This window comes from Squalius cephalus (genome assembly GCF_949319135.1).
Source record: "Squalius cephalus genome assembly, chromosome: 3".
Lineage (NCBI taxonomy): Eukaryota > Metazoa > Chordata > Actinopteri > Cypriniformes > Leuciscidae > Squalius > Squalius cephalus.
This window is the reverse complement of record NC_137124.1, coordinates 36,899,813-36,921,046: the sequence shown is the minus strand read 5'-3', so window position 1 is coordinate 36,921,046 and position 21,234 is coordinate 36,899,813. Positions and strand designations below refer to the sequence as shown.

The window sequence follows — 21,234 nt, the reverse complement described above, 5'->3', positions numbered from 1 at the left end:
TTTATGCTAAAATAATAGTATAGAAGATTGTGTGCAACAGGTTTTTCAGCAAAGTTTTAATCATATTGAAATTTAGAAGCATTAGAAATTAGTGTATCAAATATGATACAGTAGGTTTTATATGTTTAAGTGAGATTATATTTATATATCCTATATATATAATCGAAAATAAGCTCTTCTTAAAACTTTTTTCATCAAAGAATCTTGGGGAAAAAATAACTGCATCACAGATTCCACAATTAATTGCTATTTTCATTAAGTTTCTTGAGCATTTAATTAGCATATTAGAATACTTTCTGAAGAATCATGTGACAATGAAGTTGGCAATGTGACAATGAAGAATCAACTATGGTTGCTGAAAATTCAGCTTTGCCATCATAATATTAACTATTGTACTGTACTTTTGATTGAATAAATGCACATATTTATTTGGCAAGGCTTCACAATAAGGTCTCATTTTGTTAGTTAATCCATTATCTAACATGAACTAACAATGAGCAACATTTTTTATTAGCATTTGTTAATGTTATTACTGTAATAAAAAAATATATTGATGTTTATTTTAATTTACAGTGCATTAACAAATACAACTTTTGATCCTAAAAAATGTATTAGTACATGTTGACATTTACATTAGCTAAGATTAATGAATTCTGTAAAAGCATTGTTCATCTTATTGTAAATTGTTACCATTTCATCATCCTGGAAATCCATAAAGCATTCCTAATGAATGGATTTCTCCAGATTCTGAGTGTGTAGAGAGCAGTGAGCACTGCATAATAGGGACCTCTGAATCGGAACATGGCTCATGATAATGAAGAAAAGACAGAAAGAAGACAGAACGGGAGATCAGTCACAATCTGCCCTGTCATACGAGATGTCCCCAAACATTATGTCTCTCGTTCTCTCCTCATTGACGGGGCAGATTAAGGAACACTGGGGGTGGGGAACATAATGTGTGCTGCTACGCTGCCTGGGCCTCGATAATAACACCAGTGCCAACCTCAACACCTGCATATTACGGGTGGATGGAGGGGGGTTAGAACATTGTGTTAGCTTTTATCAACCACTTCTGCACAGGCTTATACAGGGGAGGGTAAGATGGATAGGTGGGAGGAGAGAAATGTGTACTATTGAGTTATAAAGGAAAAGAACGTGAGGGTGAAGATCCAGAACTGAACGAAGAGAAAGCATTGCATAGAATGACAAGAGAACGAGATGAAAATATGAGAACGATGGGAGCAAAAGCAGAGGGAGTCATGCGAGAGGTTCAGCGATTCTTGCCCATCTTGTCTTAGATGTATTATTAATGTGGGGGTTGAGTAAGAACTGTGTGTCAGGAACAGAGCTCAATGTGTTCAGTGACATCAGATGAGGCGATGACGCTTATTTAAAAAGGGAATAAATATACATGGATGTCCATAAGGGTTACTGACAACCAACAATAGATGTGGCTAAATGTTTATGACTGGCAGGCCTCTCGTTTATATCTGTGGGTTGTAACAATATTGACCGAGTGGCTTCTTGACCCGTCTGTCTGTTGGTTTCTGTATTTATTGGATGGGAAGTGAGAACTGGACTTCATTTTGTTCCCTCTGGATATATGGTGGAGTATCAGGAATGCTGATAATTCATGCTTGTATGTTATGACAGACCTAGAACTGATCTGTGGGCTAAAAAAAAAAAAAAAAAAAACGAAAAAAAAACATCCTAAACTTGAACTGTTTTGAACAGCATTGGTTCTCAATAAGAATTCAAAAGGGCTGCTGAATTCAAAGGATTGGTTTTAGTAAAGACGATGAAGAAAAATAAACTTTTTTAACATTACTAGAGCTCTGGAATATTGTGATAAAATTGCTTGTCTCTCTGCTGTCTTTTGAAAACCATTACCAAAGGACAATGGAAAAATAGAAGCATGTTGTAAGACGTTGATAATGAAATGTGACTAAATCCTTTCAAGGACTTTCTGAATACCAAAGAATAGCTCTCAATGTATTAACGTCTGAAATTGGCAGATTTTGTTACCCTGAATTTTCTTTGTATTATCCTCATGACCATGAACTTTACCTTAAAGAGAGGAATTACAGTATTTAAAACCTTATAAAAAGACCTTTAGTTTTGTTAAATAGTATGTAAGTTTAAATACACTCAGTGTCAAGATGATTTTAAAATGCTTAGATTAATCAATATTATTTTTAATCATGTTAAACACATTTAATAATTTAACATTTTTGCGCAGACACACACACAAAAAAAAAAACAAAAAACAAACAAGGAAAGATCCATCAGCAGATGCCTGAAATGACCCCGTTCTTGGATCCATTAGTCCTAACATGATGTAAGGAATGTAAGTGTAAGAAATATGGTTGTATGTGACTGATGGCTTAGAAATGGTTCTTGAACTCTTCTGGTTCAATCATTTCTCTTCTCTTTCTGTTTTTCCAATATACCCTTAATTCTCCCTAGGAGGATAACATATTAAAGTAAAATACCTGACATAAAGGGTATAGGCTATATTCGCAATAGCACACTACCAAAGTTATCTTATTATGTCCGCTGTATACTATGTATAGTGTATACATAGTATGCAAATTTTATTTATGCAGAGAATACCTATACCTATAAAATGTGTAGTATATCATATACTGCAAGCAAGGAATACTGCATCCAAATTGCAATGTATTGGAATAGACTAGTGACACGCATTTGCTTAACACAAGACAACATATGCCACTTGTGGAAAGAAAATTTATTGTAGTCCTAATTATTTTTGTTTTCCCTTTGAATTGAGTTTTATTATTTATTTTGTTATCCCATTGACAGATTTGTTTTGTTTGTTTTAAGCATAAACTCACTTAATCTTGATAATCTATTTAATTTAGAAAACAAGACTTAAAGGGTTAGTTCACCCAAAAATGGCAGAAGACTGATTCTCGTTTTTGACTTCTTGTTCATGAATAGTGTTTTGTTTTGCTTTATCATCTACACTTCCACATTCATCAATACGTCAAGCTTTGGGTCAAAGTTCACTCTTTGGCAGGAACTCGATTTGCGTATGGCCATTACCAGAAGCTAGTTATTATAGTTTATAAAGTTATAAATATTGTTATTTTTCTTACAAAACGCTTCACTTCAGAAGGCCTTTATTAACCCTATATATATATATTTTTTTTTTATAACTCTGATTGTGTTTGGATAAAAGAAGAGAGCCATACAGTATATGGCTTGAGGGTGAGTAAATGAGTATGGGATGGTTTTATTTTGTGGGTGAACTAACCATTTTAATATCTAAAGTATTTTTGCTTGTAAAGAAAATGCATGTTGATTTAATAATGTTTATATATCTGTACTGGAAAACAAGATGAAACGATTAATTAAGAAAACTATTTTTGGTAACAATTTATTTTGATAGTCCCTCTTGAACATTCTGTTGACCGTAAATAACTTTGCATCTACATGTCAACTAACTCTCATTAGAGTATTAGTAGATTGTCTGCTTAATATCTGCTAACTCTTTATATTGATGGTCCTCCAACAGACATTTTACTGATTATAAGTTGCAAGTATAAGTAAACTTATTCTGACCCTAACCCTACCAGTCTACTAATACTCTACTAACACTCTAATGAGAGCTAGTAGACATGCAGGTCTAATGTTACTTATGGTCAACAGAATGTGTTAAAGGGACCATCAAAATAAAGTGAAACCCATTTTTTTTTTTTTTTTTTTTTTGCAGAACATTGATAATATCAAGTGATAATAGAAGATTAGCAGATAAATCCAGCACCCTGATCCGAACAGTAAAAGACCCTCTCAGATGACATAAAGATGAAGTTCAGATCCGATGAATATGTTTGTCTCATTATCAAGCACGTCAAGATTACAAGCGCAGATTGAGTGGAACTAGAGGAGAGTTACATCAATAAAGCAGTTGTCAAGAGTGGTGAAAAGTACTAAGGAGTATGAAAACATCAGCAGAATCTGACAGATTAGGTCACAAAGACAGACGACATACGGAAAACACAGACACGGGGACAACATCAAATGTTATTTTAGGATATGTCATGCATTATTTTATTGTGTTGTATAGTGCTGATCTGCTAGGAACATTTGTGAGGAAAATTTTCAGGGAAGCTGATATTAAATTCAATATTGATCAAATCAATAAAAAAATGCAGAATATATTTTAAAATGTAATGTATTCCTGTGATGGCAAAGCTGTTTTTCAGCAGCCATTACTTCAGTCCTTAGTGTCATGTGATCCCTCAGAATTCATTATAATGTACTGCCTTTGCGCTCAAGAAACATTTATTTCTTTAAAAAATTAAAAATTAAAAAATGATATATATTTTAAAAAATTATATATATATATTGGGCCCTATTTTAACGATCTGAAACGCAAGTATCAAGCGCGAAACGCAAGTAACTTTGTGGGCGGGTCTTGGGCGCTGTTGCTATTACCGGCAGGATAAATTACTCTTGTGCCAGACGCAAATCTAAAATGGGTTGGTCTGAAGTAGCTTCATTATTCATAGGTGTGGTTTGGGCGTAAATAAACCAATCAGAGCGAAATCTCACATTCCCTTTAAGAGCAGGCGAGCTTGTTCCATGGCGGATTGCTATTGTAACGGCGGATTTGCCAGGCGCACACCAGGAGCGGTTCACAGCCGAGGAGACCGACGTTCTCGTCAGGGCCGTAAAAGACAGAGAAGTGACATTGTATTGGGATGAGAGAAACCCACCCAAATTAGCTTCAGTTAAACAAGCGTATAATAATTTGGGTAAATGTGTAAGCTAGATTTATGCTTATTTTTTTCACATCTTCATGGACACCATAATGATTTCCCTCGTGTGGTAATATTTTTCCTTGTAATTATGTATGGTTTGCAAAAATGGGAGCTGCTGCGTCTGTGTAGAGTAGAGAAGCAAAGTGTATGCACGTTGTGCACACGCTACATTATGGCCAAGCATGCGCCCTTAAAATAGCATCTGAATAACGCGCCACTGACTTTAGACTAGGTTTTTCCTGGTCTGTGGCGGAATTGTTTTCTAAACCTGCAAAATAGCACCAGGGAACGTTTGCGCCGGAACACGCCTCCTCTTTGCGCTGCACCGCCCCTGGGAACGCAGGTTCATTTCCTAATTTACTGACATGCATCTGTGGAGGGAAAAGTCCGCTGTGCGCGGGTGCAAAATAGGAAAGATACATGCATCGGTGTACAAAGTCAATTGCACTGGGTGCAAGATAGGGCATATTATGTTAAAACTGTTGTGCTGCTTAATATGAAATGTTTATTAACATTAATATGTATACATGTTTTTTTTGTTTGTTTTTTTTTAGCACACCAGGGTGACTAGAAACATGAAATTGTCTAGCTAAGACTTCTTGTTTCACATGGGTTTAAATATGAGGGAACACAAAGGCCAAATTCCCTTAATCATCCAGCACAATGAGTAAAACCAAAGAATATAGTTCTGATGTGCATCAAAGATTGCTGAGCATCACAAAATAGAAAGTGGCTGTAAGAAAATATAGCTAAATAATTGAAAATCCCCATTTTGACCATCAGGGCAATAATTAAGAAGTTCCAATCAACTAAAGATGTTACGAATCTGCCAGGAAGAGGACGTGTGTCTAATATTGTCTTAATGCACGGTGAGGAGGAGAGTTTGAGAGGCCAAAGACTCTTCAATGATCACAGATGGAGAATTGCAGAGATTGAGTCTAGAGGTCAGAAGCCTACCAAAAAAACAAAAACAAATCAAACAACCCCTACATCCCCACATGTTGTTTGGGAGGGTTTTAAGAAAAATCCTCCTCGCTCATCCAAAAACAAACTCCAGCAAATTCAATTGTCAGACACAACTGGAACTTCAAACGGCACATGGTTCTGTGGTCAGATGAAACTAAAAAGATAACTTTTTGGCAGCAAACACGCTAGATGGGTTTGGTGCTCACAAGGATAAAAAGTACCCCATGTGTACAATTTAATATACCATTGGATCTTTAATATTGTGGGCATATTTTTCTGCTGGAGGTCGTGGACATCTTGTTAAGATACTGTACATGACATTGTGGATTCTATCAAATATCAACAGATAAAAATTCAAAACCTGACGGCTTCTGCTAGAAATCTTATGATGTTTGGATCTTCCATCAGGACAACGGACAAGGTGCCATTAATTCTGACCAGAACTGTATATAATAAAAACCTTACTGACCCCAAACTTTTGACTATTATAAATTTTGACCACTTCAACTCTAATCTTACACAAAAGCAGGCTGGATGAGACACTAAAGTGAAGGTTATTGGCTCAAATGGCTACCTCTGATAAAAATTGTTTATCTATGGATGCTGCTGGTGTTGTGTAACTATTAAACTAATAACCTACTGATAACTGAACAAAGTGTCACATCTTTCTTTCTTATCATTCTGCTAAGAACATCACAAATAAGCTGGTGAAGTCTTTGTTGATCTCATGCGGTCTCTCTCGTTCTTTCTCACGCTCTTTCTGTCTATCTTTCACCCCCTCGTTCACATTCATTCTCACCTACTCCCTCTACATCACACATTGTGATGATGATGATGTGTTGCCTGTCATTATGAGTAAGCTTCTTGGTTTCAGATTCATATCTTTGGCATATCTACGAGTGAAACATTGACTTATTCATAGCTATAATTAATACGTTTTTTTGTTTTCTAATGTAACCCAAAACACACACACACACACACACTCCCACAATTAGCAGCAATACTTTTAAAAGTGAAAGAATATAATGCACTTCAAGTCAAGGATGATTTTAGAAGGCTGAAATGGGCTAGGGATTTTTTATACGTCGCTCATACGTCACACTTAAGCTTCACAGTTTAAACCCATTCAACACATTTATATTGAATATTTTATACATAATTTTTATTATTTTTTTTCATTTAAGAGCCCTGGGAGTCAGAAACACGGCACAAAATACAACACCTAGAAATCCCAGAAAAGTGTATGTGTACTTTCTTTACTTTTCTTTAGAGTTAAATATCTCCGGACCGGTATGGGTTTGCCTGACCATTCAGTCAGAATGACAGTTGACAGATGTGAACGCAGTAACTTCCTGTTACGACGAATACAACGGATATATTCACCTCTGAGAAGGTACATTGTATTTTGTGTTGCGTTTTTGTTAATCTTAATTTCTCCTTTTTTTTCTTTTTCTGAGAGATAAGGAGTGAACTGCAGCGCTTATAGTTTCACACGAACACAGACCAACAGCCAAGGTCAGGATTTTTCGTAAATAATAAGTACAATTTCATATTGTATAGCCCCAGAACACTTGGAATACTACATGTGTCGCATGTATTCATTCTGTGATACTTTTGCGTCTTTTTTAAACATCTTGATGCTGGTTGCTATTCATTGCAATTATATGGACGAGCGCAAATGGTTTTTTATTCTCCTTTGGTGTAGGCTACACCTGTATACAGTGTGTGTGTGTGTGTGTGTGTGTGTGTGTGTGTAGATATACTACGCAAAATGATGGCACACACACACACACGCATCTTTTTTGACTTAGCTGAAAAAAATGTGAAATAATATTACTGTCATTGACCAGTTAGCTAAGTATTAGCTGTGTAAATGTCATTGATTGACTAAATGTTAATGTACATCTGAAAACATCACTATTTTATTGTATTGTTTCTGTCTTTCAAACAGATAAAAGCTCCTCCAGCTGTTTCACAAAGATAGCAAGTCTACTCCAAGTCTGAGAGCAAGTCAAGTCATCTTTATTTATACGGCGCTTTTTACAATACAGATTGTTTCAAAGCAGCTTTACAGTGATAACAGAAAAATAATGCTACAAAGTTTGTTTTGGCTGTACAGCAGCTCTAGAATAAAATAGTGTCATTGTCCAGCTTAATTAAGTTCATTGTTGATTAATTTCGGTGGTAAAAATCATTAGTTATTAATTTAGTTCATTTATCTAGACAGCAGCTCTGGGGAAAACAGTGATGTCATCGTCCAGCAAGTGGTAAACACAGGTTCCAGTGGTTTTGTTTTACAGGCGTGCAGGGATTAAGACTAGTGCAGCTGCTGTTCAACAAAGTCCAAAAAATCGTCAGGTGTAAGTTACTGCCCACATATACCTCATCTAACTAAACTGCAGTAAACAAAAGGCGATAAGACACTGAGGAGTGTGGGTGTGTTTGTTGCTGGGAGGATTGTTATGGTTGTTTGGCAAAGCACATGACAGATCCGAGATAAAAAATGAAGCTATCATGTGGAACAACGCTGAACAAATGATTTTCTAATCTGCCGGTTGATGATCCCATTTGAAATGACCACAAGATATCATATCTGTTCCATCAAAGCTGTAAGGTTGAAACAAATGCTTTGCTGCGTTTTATTTGAAGTTAAACTTTTAACAGTGCAGAGGAAGTGATTGACTAATTACCACAAAGAAGTGGCTGAGCAGGTATGAAAATGATGTTAACCCTCTTAGGGGTTTAAGTTTGCATGGATTGTGAACATATTAACCAACTGCAATGCACGGTCCAAAGAAACCTGATCCACCTGTGTCACTCTAGATTAGCTATAGCCTTTACAATGAGCGCATAAACCTCCATGGAACAGTTTCCATCACGTTTGTAAATGTTGCAGTGACACCTTTCAGTGGCACCTCTGCAATATAATGTGTGGAAGCTGAGTTATTCTTGTCACACGTTCTCACTACCACTCTCACTCTCTGAGGTTTGGCACTTTATTATCAATCATACATAGATATGATTCAGTTAATTTCTGCACCCCCCCCCCCCCCCCACCTACCTTCTTGTTATCTCGTTCAAAACTAAAAGCTGCTAACAACTCCTAAATTAAAAAATAAATAAATAAATAACTCATGATTTGTAGTGTAGGCTCATCATGCTTAATTATTGCCTATTTTTGTTACATAAATAGCTTTTTTCCTTTCTTTTTCTGCTCATTGCCTCCATATAGATCTCCGTTTATTCAAGCCAGTCTTCGATGAAATGAACTAAATTCACCAATATTATACCTTATTCTTAGTCTTTCTTATAATTGGCACAAAGTTATATTACAGTACCTTTTGGTACTGGATCATATATGTGACCCTGGATCACAAAACCAGTCACAAGTCGCACGGGTATAGTGGCAATAGCCAACAATACATTGTATGGGTCAAAGTTATCGATTTTTCTTTTATGCCAAAAATCATTTGGATATTAAGTACAGATCATGTTCCATGAAGATATTTTGTAAATTTCCTACTGTAAATATATAAAACATTTTATTTTTGTGAGTGAATGCAGCACAATCGCGAACATACAATTTTCTCAATGTTTCAAATTTTTTGCATCCTCAGATTCCAGATTTTCAAATAGTTGTATCTCGGCCAAATATTGTCCTATCCTAACAAACCATACATCAATGGAAAGCTTCATGTGATGTATAAATCTCAGTTTCAAAAATAGACCCATGTGACTGGTTTTGTGGTCCAGGGTCACATATATGTTTTAGAGCCATATATCCAGTGTTCGAATTGAGGGGGGGCTGGGGGGTCCGGGACCCCCCATAAGCATCAAGGGACCCCCCCATAAGGCCCAAAAAAATTACCTCGGGGGGTCCCCTGGTTTTTCATTAAAACTAAAATAATAGAAACATAATTTATTAGGTAATATATTTATTTTTAAATATATTGCGCTGCCGCTCCCATTAGAAAGTAATTCAAATTAGATTTGCGTCTGAAAAGAAGCTCAAATTTATAAACAGATACATTTTATTGATCGTGCCATTTATACGCCAAAAACAGTTTTTTTTTTTTTTTTTTTTTTTTTGCGTGTAAATCATACCCCTTGGGTAGGATTAGGGGTGTGTAGTACGTGTATATTACACGCCATAAAGTGCGTATCATATGCACGCAAAAACTATTTTTTGCGAATAAATGGTACGAGAAATAAATGTCGTGCTATAAATAAGCACTTTCACGAGAGTCTGGCAGAGTGAATCCTCATTTTCACCTCACGATGACGGTAAGATAATATTCTTTCTTTTATGATTGTTTGGTAATTTACAGATCTGAATAGAATTTCAGCATTAACGCTTGTCCGGGACACGTGCGTGTAGGCTACGTGTTTTTTAAGGGACAAGTGAAAGATAATTACTTGCCCAACCGGACAAATGCCCTGATTAAAACAATTTTCAATATCAAAAAAATAAAATAAGAAATAACGTAGGCCTACTCGGTTACTAACGTAACCTCAGTTCCCTGAGAGTAGGGAAAGAGTAGGCTGAGAGTAAAAATTAGGGAAAGAAATGCCCTTTATAAAGATACAAAAATTATTCTGATAAGAGTGTTTTCCAACAGTGATGTAATGAAACATTGACAATTTAAGTTTGAAGGGAGTAAAGTCTTTGTTTAGACTGGAAATGTAATTTTGACAAAAGAAGAACTTTTATTTTAAATAAATCTTAATTTTAAATCAGCCTACTTCAGTGTGATATTTTATCATATCATCATGCTTAACACTTTGAATAATTGAAATGTGATGATCAAATGCAGATATCTAAATCAGAGAATATCATATAGGTTCGGGAGATTGGCGGGTGGATTATTTATTTTTAACAGCAGATTCGGGGGACTCAAAGTGCACCAGATTAATGAATTTATCTTTAAAATGTACAACATTTTCTTCCGGGGGGGCATGCCCCCGGACCCCCCAAGAGGTACCGAGCTCAACCCACAAAAATACTGAGGGAAACAGTTATATGATGGTCTACAAAAAATACACATTTAATTATCTTATTAAAATACATGATCGGGATTTTAGCACCAACGCCTCATTTTGAGCCAGGAAAAATCTGGATTATTACAATAGAAAAGTCTTTGTTCATCAATTATGCACAGAGTTAATGCTCAGCTGCAAAAACATGTTCTGAAACATTAAAAGTTAAGTAAATGAAATTATAGTATATATTTTTATGAAAAAAATAAATGAAAATATGTATATTATTATGTTAGTTTGTTTTTTTTTTTTTTTTTTTTTTTTGTGTGTGTTGTGGGGGGGGGGGGGGGGGGGGGGGACCCCCAAGAGCTTTGACACAATTCGAACACTGCATATATCCACATATTAACAGTGTCTAAACCTCTGGTTATACCTTTCATTTGTGGGGCAGTCGTGGCCTAATGGTTCGAGAGTCAGACTGCAGAGGACAAAGTATTTTGAGTATGGGTTACCATCACATATATTCACGTCACTTAATATTACAAAAAGTGGCACTAAAATGTTTACCTGGCCATGTTAAATGACCTGGCCATGTTAAAAGCCCACCACATTTTTTCAGACTTGCTCACATAAATGCTGATTCAATTCAGTGGTGATTTTTGAGGATGTATTTCTGTAATATTTAATTATGCATGACTATCAGTAAAAATGTCTATGCTTGTCAGACTGTTTTGACTTGCAACCATGCTTGCTGATGCAATTTTCCCATGTTTGCCAGATCATTCTTATAGACTGATTTTCTCGCCATAATCAATAATTTAGCATTTTTTTCTTTTTTTTTTCTTAGTGATGTACTTGCATAGAGTTTTTAGCCTAATTAGATCTCTCTTAGTTTTCTAACAACTCTTTTATTTTGTTAAAAAAAAAAAGCTAACATATAAAATTTAATTATCAGACATTTTATAGTACAAAATGCAGTATTGAAATGATTTTAAAATAGTACAAATATCCAAACTTCACTTTATTTTGATGGTCCCTTTAACACATTCTGTTGATAATAAGTAACATTGCACCTACATGTCTACTAATTCTCATTAGTGTGTTAGTAGAGTATTAGTAGACTGGTAGGGTTATGGTTGGAATACGTTGACTTATACTTGCAAGTCACTTATAGTATAGAATGTCTGCTGGAGGACCATCACAATAAAGACTTAGCAGATATTAATCAGACAGTCTACTCTCAGTTAGTTGACATGTAATTGCAAAGTTACTTATAGTCAACATAATGTATAGGGGACCATCAAAATAAAGTATTAGGCCTACCATCTGCTTGCAAATGTCCACTTTACATGTTTTAAGTGTTTTAGTCACTATAAACAATGAACGCCTTTTAGGTGAACTGGAACCAACAAACAAAAGAATATAAAAAAAAAATCTATTTTAACATCCACCTGAGAGGAGCCAAGAAATTAGTGACTCTATATTAAAAAGTTGACCTCTTAACTTCCGTGCTCTCCACACTAAAAAGGGTAACACCCTCTAGTGGCTTTTGAAAGCACTCATTTCAAATGTCATTAACGTCCTAATGAGTGACAGTACTTTTAAATGAGAAACGGACTGCAGGGAATAGGAGTTAAAATGGTGCCCGAATGTGACTCAAAAATTGAAAGAGAGTAGATAGACGACAGTCTATGCAGATATATTATGAAACCCCGCTTTGCACATACTACAACACTAGCTCAACATATGCAGTAATGACTAATTTGCTCAGTATAATTTTAAGAGGACAACAGAGGGCGCTGTGTAGCGACATATGGCGCACTGTTCACATTCTGAATAGCGGGGCTTCCTTCTGCAGGCGGCATCTCTGGTCCAGTCACAGCTCAGCTCGGCTCTCTTAGCTGGGCAAACCCGCACACATCTCCCCCGAAACCCTCCTCTCCACAGTTTTGCAAAGTGCAAAATAAAATAAAATAAATAAAAAAAGAGAGAGAGAAAAAAACAACAACTGTTTGCAGGAATTATTTCCTCGAACAAGTGTTTACGGATTAAATGCTTTACTAGATACATTTCATACAGCACCAAACGGGAACGCGAATGGTACTTATTAAAAGAGGTAGACTATATAAAACCGAAGCTCTGCGCTGTGGATTTGATGGTCAGAGTTCTGGTCTCGGAGAGTCACCGCACTCACTCTCTCACTCCTTTGCACCGGTGAGTCAACCGAGCGTCGATCGCTGTCCGTGGTGCCTTTTCTGCGCAAAAATCCCATAACAGATGGAAAAGCGTGAGTATGTAGTAGAAGAGCTCAACGCATACTTCTGCCGAAGAAAACATCACACGAACGAAAACACACATACTCTAAAAGACCAGGAAAGCCACAGTGGGCACCGTAACCGAGATGATCTGGGACGCACGGAGTGGTTTGGGGTGTGAACAAAACCAGATTGTACTACTACTTCTTTTTAAAATCGAATGATTGAGGTGAATGTATTACGGGATGGTTAAGTAAATATGCTGGCACGTTACTATTTGTTAAAATAAATAACATATGCTATCAAACTATAAACCACTTCTACTATAAGATATCCCAATTAAAATATGATTGCGTAAAATAGCCTACATAGGCGATTTAAAAGTACGCATTTTGCATTAAATAATACGTGCTTCCATAAAGTTAGATTAGACACAAACTAGTCAAAATGTGCTAAATAGTCTTGTTTGTAACCGTAGCAACAGTTCCGTTATGAGGCACGCGCACTCCAGCGATAAAACATACTGTCGTTATAATTTATCACTTTATTATAGATTCATCGCAAAAATATTTGAAACATATTTTAGATAGTTGACGGTTGGCTAGGCAGTTTTAGTTTGCGCGACACCATCCGACCTCAGCAAAAATATAATTCATTTAAAAAAAAAAAAAAAATACAGTCCCTCTGGAAGGCATTTAATATTTCGCACAGTAAAACCTCCAACAGTCTCCAAATGCTCATTTCTGGACAGTAAATGACACTATTTTGCAATAAGATGCCCTTGCGAACAAAAAAGAAGAGACACTCCTCAAACAGTAGAACTAAGCGATCAAGTTGAGCCTTGTTTGTCGCACAGGGGGTGGAGAGAGAGAGAGAGAGAGAGGGAGAGAGTGAGTGAGCGAGAGAGAGACTCGCGCGCAGAGTGCGGCAGATACACACGCGCTTCTGCTGCAGGTGAGAGGCGCGCGCTGGACAGAGGGACCGTCCTCGCGCTGGAATTTTAAAACCACATTCCTAGCATCTCTGCCAGGATCATAACTCCGTTGTTGCACAGTTTTGCATTTTGCCTTAAGGCTGAACAGCACAGTGGCACTGCGGAGATTTTTTTTTTCTCTGGTGCAAGTGAGAGAACTATTAAGCTGAGTGGACTGGAGAAATCTGTGCGCGCGGACACGGCACACGGAGAGGACAGATCGTCTGCGGCTTTATCCGTATAACAAGAAGTTCTGATATTTCAGTTTCTAATCCGTATTGGTGGGATATCATCTGGAGCGGAGAACTGGCATCTGGGAAAGCTGGATTTAAAACCTCATGAATTGACTGCGCATTGGATTGAATATCTGGCTTCGCTGCCTTTAATGAAGACTCGGCGATGTCAAGCCATGGCAAAGACGGAGTAGTCTCAGCAAGTAATTTTGGCATGTTTGTTTCAAGCTTAATATTGAATGAATTTGTGAATACTTTCTGTCAGTGTTGTGTATATTTTTGATGGACAAATCCAAAAAAGGAATAGCGCGAGCCTAGTCTGAGAGGGGAAAAAATAACAGAAATGCGCTATTCTGCATGAGTTTGGTAACCACAGAGAGCTATCCGGTTGTGAAAACGCATGCAGTGAGAAACAGGCGTTTTAACACAAGCGAGAAGGAGGAGAAAAAAACTGTTAAACAAAACTATCATTCAGTTTAGCTGGAAAATCTGCGAGGAACAATGAGGACTACGGTCATTGTGGACTATTTAAGATACTGCTTTCTTATTCTGCAGCTGCTGAGTCAGCCCGCAGCCAAGCAAGTGCTCCGGTACCGCTTGGCTGAGGAGGGTCCTGCCGATGTCCGAGTAGGCAATGTAGCCGCGGACCTCAGCATCGCGGCTGGCATGGATGTGACTTATACCTTAGAATCCGGTTCCGAGTACTTCAAAATTGATAACATGACCGGAGACCTGAGCACGAACGAGCGGCGGATAGACCGCGAAAAGCTGCCGCAGTGTCAAATGATTTTTGATGAGAACGAATGTTTTATAGATTTCGAAGTATCCATGATAGGACCCGCGCAGAGCTGGGTTGATCTATATGAGGGCAAAGTGATTATTTTAGACATAAACGACAACACGCCGTCTTTCCCCTCACCTGTTCTCACCCTCTCCGTTGAGGAGAACAGACCCATTGGCACACTTTATCTCCTACCCACGGCCACCGACAGAGATTTCGGTCGGAATGGAATTGAGCGATACGAGTTAATTCAGGACAACGGCGAGAGCTCTGTCAGACGGATCGGAACTTCCGGCTCCGGCAGTGTTGACACTCACTCGGGCAAGCGGAGATTCGACGAGGGGGCGAGCCGTAGCAGCGTCTTTGAACTTCAAGTTGCTGACACCACAGACGGAGAGAAGCAGCCGCAGCTTATTATCAAAGGGGCACTGGACAGAGAACAACGCGACTCCTATGAGCTGACTCTGCGCGTTAGAGATGGGGGCGACCCCCCACGCTCCTCCCAAGCCATTCTTAGGGTAATGATTACAGATGTAAATGATAACAACCCACGCTTTGAGAAGAGTGTTTATGAGGCAGACCTGCCAGAAAACAGCTCCCCAGGTGCCCCCATACTCCAGCTAAAAGCGGGCGACACTGATGTTGGCGTCAATGGACAGATTGAGTATGTTTTCGGAGCAGCCACAGAGTCAGTGCGACGACTGCTGCGGCTAGATGAGAGCACTGGCTGGCTCAGTGTTTTGCACCGAATCGACCGAGAAGACGTGAGCCAGCTTCGCTTCACAGTCATGGCACGTGACCGCGGTCAGCCTCCTAAGACTGACAAGGCGACAGTGGTCATCAATATCAAAGACGAAAATGACAATGTCCCCAATATCGACATCCGAAAAATCGGACGCATTTTTCTCAAAGACGGAGTGGCTAATGTGGCGGAGGATGTGATTGTCGATACACCCATTGCTTTAGTCCAAGTGTCAGACCGAGATAAAGGACCAAATGGTATAGTGACGTGCACCGTAGTGGGCGATGTTCCATTTCAGCTTAAACCTGCTAGTGAGGTTGAGGGTGAAATGAATAAAAAGAAGTACTTTCTCCATACGTCAGCACTCCTTGATTATGAAGCAGTGCAGGAGTATAACGTGGTCATTGTTGCTGTTGACTCTGGGAGCCCTAGTCTCTCTAGCAACAATTCATTAATAGTGAAAGTGGGGGACATGAATGACAATCCACCAGTTTTTAGCAAAAGCACAATGGAAGTTTCATTTCCTGAAAACAATGCTCCAGGTGAGCGTGTCGTCACTGTATTGGCTTTAGATGCAGACAGTGGCAAAAATGCAGAGATCTCTTACTCCCTGGACTCCTCTGTGAACGGAATATTTTCCATTGATGCAGACACCGGTGACATCCGTGTTAACACCATACTTGACAGGGAGCAGACGGAACGATATGAGTTCAAAGTTATCGCCAAAGACAAAGGCATGCCTGTTCTGCAGGGCTCAGCCACTGTGGTAGTCCTGGTGGCGGATAAAAATGACAACGAACCAAAGTTCATGCAGGATGTGTTCACTTTCTACATACCGGAAAACCGGCAACCAAACAGCCCCGTTGGCATGATAACGGTCATGGATGCCGACAAAGGACAAAATGCAGACATGAGTCTATACATTGAGGAAGAAGAAGACATTTTCTCCATTGACAACAACACAGGGACCATCTTCTCAAACATGGCATTTGACCGTGAGCAAAAAAACACATATTCGTTCCGTGTCAAAGCTGTTGATGGAGGTGATCCGCCCCGGTCAGCTATAGCCACGGTGTCTCTCTCTGTAATGGATGTAAATGACAATCCTCCCACTGTTACTTTTCCAATGAATAGCTCATACACACTGCTTCCTCCTTCTAGCAATATAAGGACGGTGGTGAGGACTGTCTCAGCTACCGATTCCGACACAGGTGTTAATGCTAACCTCAGCTACAGAATAGTTGGCGGCAATCCGTTTAAGTTGTTTGAAATTGACTCTTGGACTGGAGTAATCTCATTAGTTGGCAAACTAGAGCAAAAACACTTTGGCCTTCATCGCCTGGTTGTGCAAGTGAATGACAGTGGGGTTCCGTCGCAAAGCACCACCACACTAGTCCACATCTACGTCAATGAAACACTCTCTAACGCCACTATTGTAGAGGCACAAGTTGCCAAAAGTCTTGGTACACCGCTCAGTGCTGACATTGCAGGAGACCCCAATTATGACTTGGGAAAGCAACGGCTGAGCATCGCCATAGGGGTTGTGTCAGGCATCATGACTGTCATTCTTATCATCCTGGTGGTCGTCATGTTCCGCTACTGCCGTCCCAAGAACAAGAACGGATACGAGGCTGGAAAGAAAGACCATGAGGATTTCTTCACACCTCAGCAACATGATAAAGGCAAGAAACCTAAGAAGGACAAGAATAAGAAAAAGTCCAAACAGCCTTTATATAGCAGCATTGTCACGGTAGAGGCATCCAAGCCAAATGGGCAGCGTTATGATGGCGTTAATGAGAAACTGTCAGACAGTCCAGGAATGGGCCGCTATCGGTCCGTCAACGGTGGCCCCGGAAGCCCAGATCTTGCCCGCCATTACAAATCCAGCTCACCCTTGCCCACCGTTCAGCTGCACCCTCAGTCGCCCACAGCGGGAAAAAAGCACCAGGCTGTTCAGGACCTGCCACCGGCCAACACATTTGTCGGCACTGGAGATAACATATCCATCGGATCAGACCACTGTTCTGACTACAGTAGCCAAACCATCAACAAGTACAACAAACAGGTATGAACCATATCTTTTATCATTTTAATCTATGATACCAATCGCATTTTTTATACTTGAATCTTCAAGCTTTTATCTGAGTGTCTATAAACACCAACACTATTCAGCCTACACTGTAATACTATCATGCTGGATATATGTATTTTTAGCCAATGCTTCTGTTTCCCTGTATCGACCTGCTTCGCCTCATAGTGCCATTTAGATGTAATGCTAAAAGCGACATGAAGGCATTCTTCAGTCAGGGATATCATTTCCGCTGGGCCACCCGGGGTGCCGAGGCCACGCTGTGGACACATTGGCACATCTTTTAGTGTAGTTGTAGGGCAGATGATGACATTCGTCTGTGTGTGTGTGTGTGTGCATCAGAGGATCGAATGGTTAGTTCTTTCTCTTCCTGGGAGGGGGGCAGGATAGTGAGATGAAGCAGAAGGAGAAAAGATTGAAAAAGGTGGAATGTTAGTTGTGGTGTCATGTTTAAATGTGCATATCCGAACAGACTGGGAACATCTGGGGAGGAGGTCACATTTAACATTCCTGTGCGCTTGTGTGTCTAGGCAAATTCAGTGACCTAGCAGTGAAATCTGGCCTCATTGCTCACTCTCTCTCTTTCTTATCTCACATTCTCTTGTCGTTATTTTTACCCAATAGCTCTTGTACTGTCCTCGTCATTTATTCCATTATTTAAAGCATAACATGCCCTTTGTTACAGCAGCCATAAAATGGCTTTCTAAATTCTATGGCACACGTGTGAAATAATCAATTTATATCATTATTGTTCCATGTCCTGTAGAGCGCTTCAGTGCTTGGTGAGGTTAATTCAAAATGAAGCCAGCCCTTTCATTGTCCAGATTTGCCAGGAAAAGAACACTTGCCCTGTTGTTTCATGTGTTTTCTAAGGTGGATAATGCATTATTGATTCCTATCTAACATGCTGTAAGTAGTGTCCTCCCTTGCATTCCAAAACAATGCCCTTTCTAAACTCAAGCCACAAGATAGCCTTTTCTCTCTCTTACACACCCTCACTCATTTCATAGGATCTTCTGATGTACTGTACATATCTTCTCTGGGTCACGCTTTTTTTATTTTTCCCCCCCACTGTGCATTTAGAATCACCTACTCTCCATTTGAATGCCTGCTTCCTCCATCCAATATCCCACTTGTTTCTCTTTTCTCATTATGTTTTTTTTTTCTTCCTCACAAATTGTGGCTCCTTGCACAGCTTTTTTTATTCTTTTGACAAGTCTGTCCTGTATTTATTTGATCTCTCTCCCTTTTTTCTACCCTCTTGAACAGCCCTCTGATGGGCTGTTTAGGTGTCTGCACTTCTCCACGAAAGGAGTACTGATGCCTTTATCTTTGGGACATCTCATGCATATTTAACGTACAGCCTCCATTTGCTGCCCCGCCGCATGTATTGTGTGTCCAAGTACTCCGCTTAGATACTTATTTATTCACTTTTTATTTGAAAGCTGCAGTGCTTTGTATGATCCGTCCATTTGTTTGTCCATTTAAATGCAGCAGACTTTCACAGGGTGCCGAGCAAAAGGGTTCTACACTATTACCAGTTTGCAATTACAACGTCCTTGGCAAGAAGCGAGATCAAGTCCAGCGTCATTACGTACGTCCCTGCTGACAATTTAAGAGGAGCTCTTTAGATGTTTTATTGAGTGTTATCAGGAGTAGCCAACATGCCCTTGCAAAATCCCATTAAGATAGCATAATAGTCTATATCAAATACTTTATAAAGAGAAGTCATTAGAATTTCATTTTTGAGCCTAATTTATTCCCAGCTTGGTTTTGTAAGGAGAAAAGGAGAAGCCTTTTTTTTTTTTTTTTTTTTTTACTTTTATGATGACCTTAATTTCTCCCCCCTTTTAAAATTCTTTTTATCTGTATTTACCTTCCTTCCCAATCTCTCTTTTTTTTTTTTTTTTTTGCCTCTGTCACTCATCATGAAGGGAAAATGTGCCAGGCACACTCATAATGGACTCAAAGCACTAATTCTTGATGAATCACTGATTTGATGAGTGTCATAATGCTGTAAGATTTAAGTACAGCTGTGTTAAGCACAGAAAACATAATTGGTGATTATTTCCATTAATATTGTAATTTTGATTATTAAGTTTGCTTAATATAATTATTTTTTATTTTTTTTTCTATGATTGGGGTGGGTAAGGGGGCATTATGTAGATTATCTAATTATGTAGATTACAAATCCAAACTGGTCCAATGAGAACACGGTTTAAAAGCAGTACAATTACCAAACACATGTCTTTGGTCAATAGTATTATTTTTGTCAAAAATAGTGACCACCGAATGGATTAAAATGTCGCATCATGCTTCTTGTTCACAGCCACAAGACACCAAAATGTTGCTATTGCTATCACTATGTCAGTCATCAATTTTTCGCCAGTGACTCACACACTGAACTATAATTTAGCATATTCACTCCTGCATTTAAATGCAGTTGCCACTCCTAAAACATTGCAGTGTTTACATGGCCATTAGTTAGCTACATGAAAAATACAACTTTTATTCAAATTGTGAATAGTATACACACAGAAAGTGAGGAAAGAGCACTTTCCAAGCTTTCAATCACTTCACTTTTGTGCTCTCATGAAAACTACTATTACAATCAATAAAGCTGACTACATTTAACTATATAGATCTTGTTTGTTATAAGAGTGTGAGAGGTCCTGTGAGAGTATTTGCAAAAGCATAAACTCAACCAGTGAGCTTGCGCTGAACAAAAACTGCATTTTGAGTGGATTTCTTCTACGCAATGACTTAATGAAACACATCTGATTGGTTATTCCATTCATGCGCTCAATTGCTATTCTCAACGCTGAAAAAAACATGTGTTGTAATTATTTTTCGTTGTAATTATTTTTAATGTAACTGTATTAAATATAGCTGTTGTGTAAAATTTATTTTTTATTAAGTGGGTTTCCAGTAATGCTCAGTAATTTTAGGTAGCGTTTAACTTTCTGTTGGATGGTAAAATTAGATAAATTAGATATAGAAAAAATATAAGATATATAGTGATACAGATTCAGAACAGGTCACATGACCTCATTGTTATCTGAATGTACATGAAGCTTTTAAATTAATGATGGGGAACATACAGTGGTATTATTAATGATGTCTTGTAACAGACTCGAAATAGCTAGTTTTCTGGACAAGATTCATTTTCTCTTCACAGAACAATTCCCTCTGGTGAAGTCATCCATGAAAACTACCTGTGTTTTTCTCCTTGTGAAAAGGCCCGGCTCTTTTTGATCGTGTTTGATTTCATTTCTTGTGGTCTGACATCTGAGATGCTCTCTCTTTTCCCCTTCCTCTCTCCTTTTTCTCTCTAGTGGAGGAAAGGCTAAAAGAGACAGGAACTAGAAAGAGGGCCCTGTTAACAGGCTAGAGAAAGGTCTCTACTGTTCTCTATGTTAGTGTGTGTGTGT

At 38.5% G+C, this 21,234-nt stretch overlaps 1 protein-coding gene across 1 annotated transcript in view; it reads left to right on the top strand.

Annotated features, from left to right (window-relative positions):
* The first annotated feature begins 13,911 nt into the window (after positions 1-13,911).
* Positions 13,912-21,234, top strand: part of pcdh7b (protocadherin 7b) — a 120,903-nt gene continuing 113,580 nt past the window's right edge. Inside the window, 1 exon segment of the mRNA XM_079867999.1 lies at positions 13,912-17,779. Within this exon segment, the coding sequence (XP_079724125.1) occupies positions 14,693-17,779 (3,087 nt within the window). The 5' untranslated portion in view covers positions 13,912-14,692.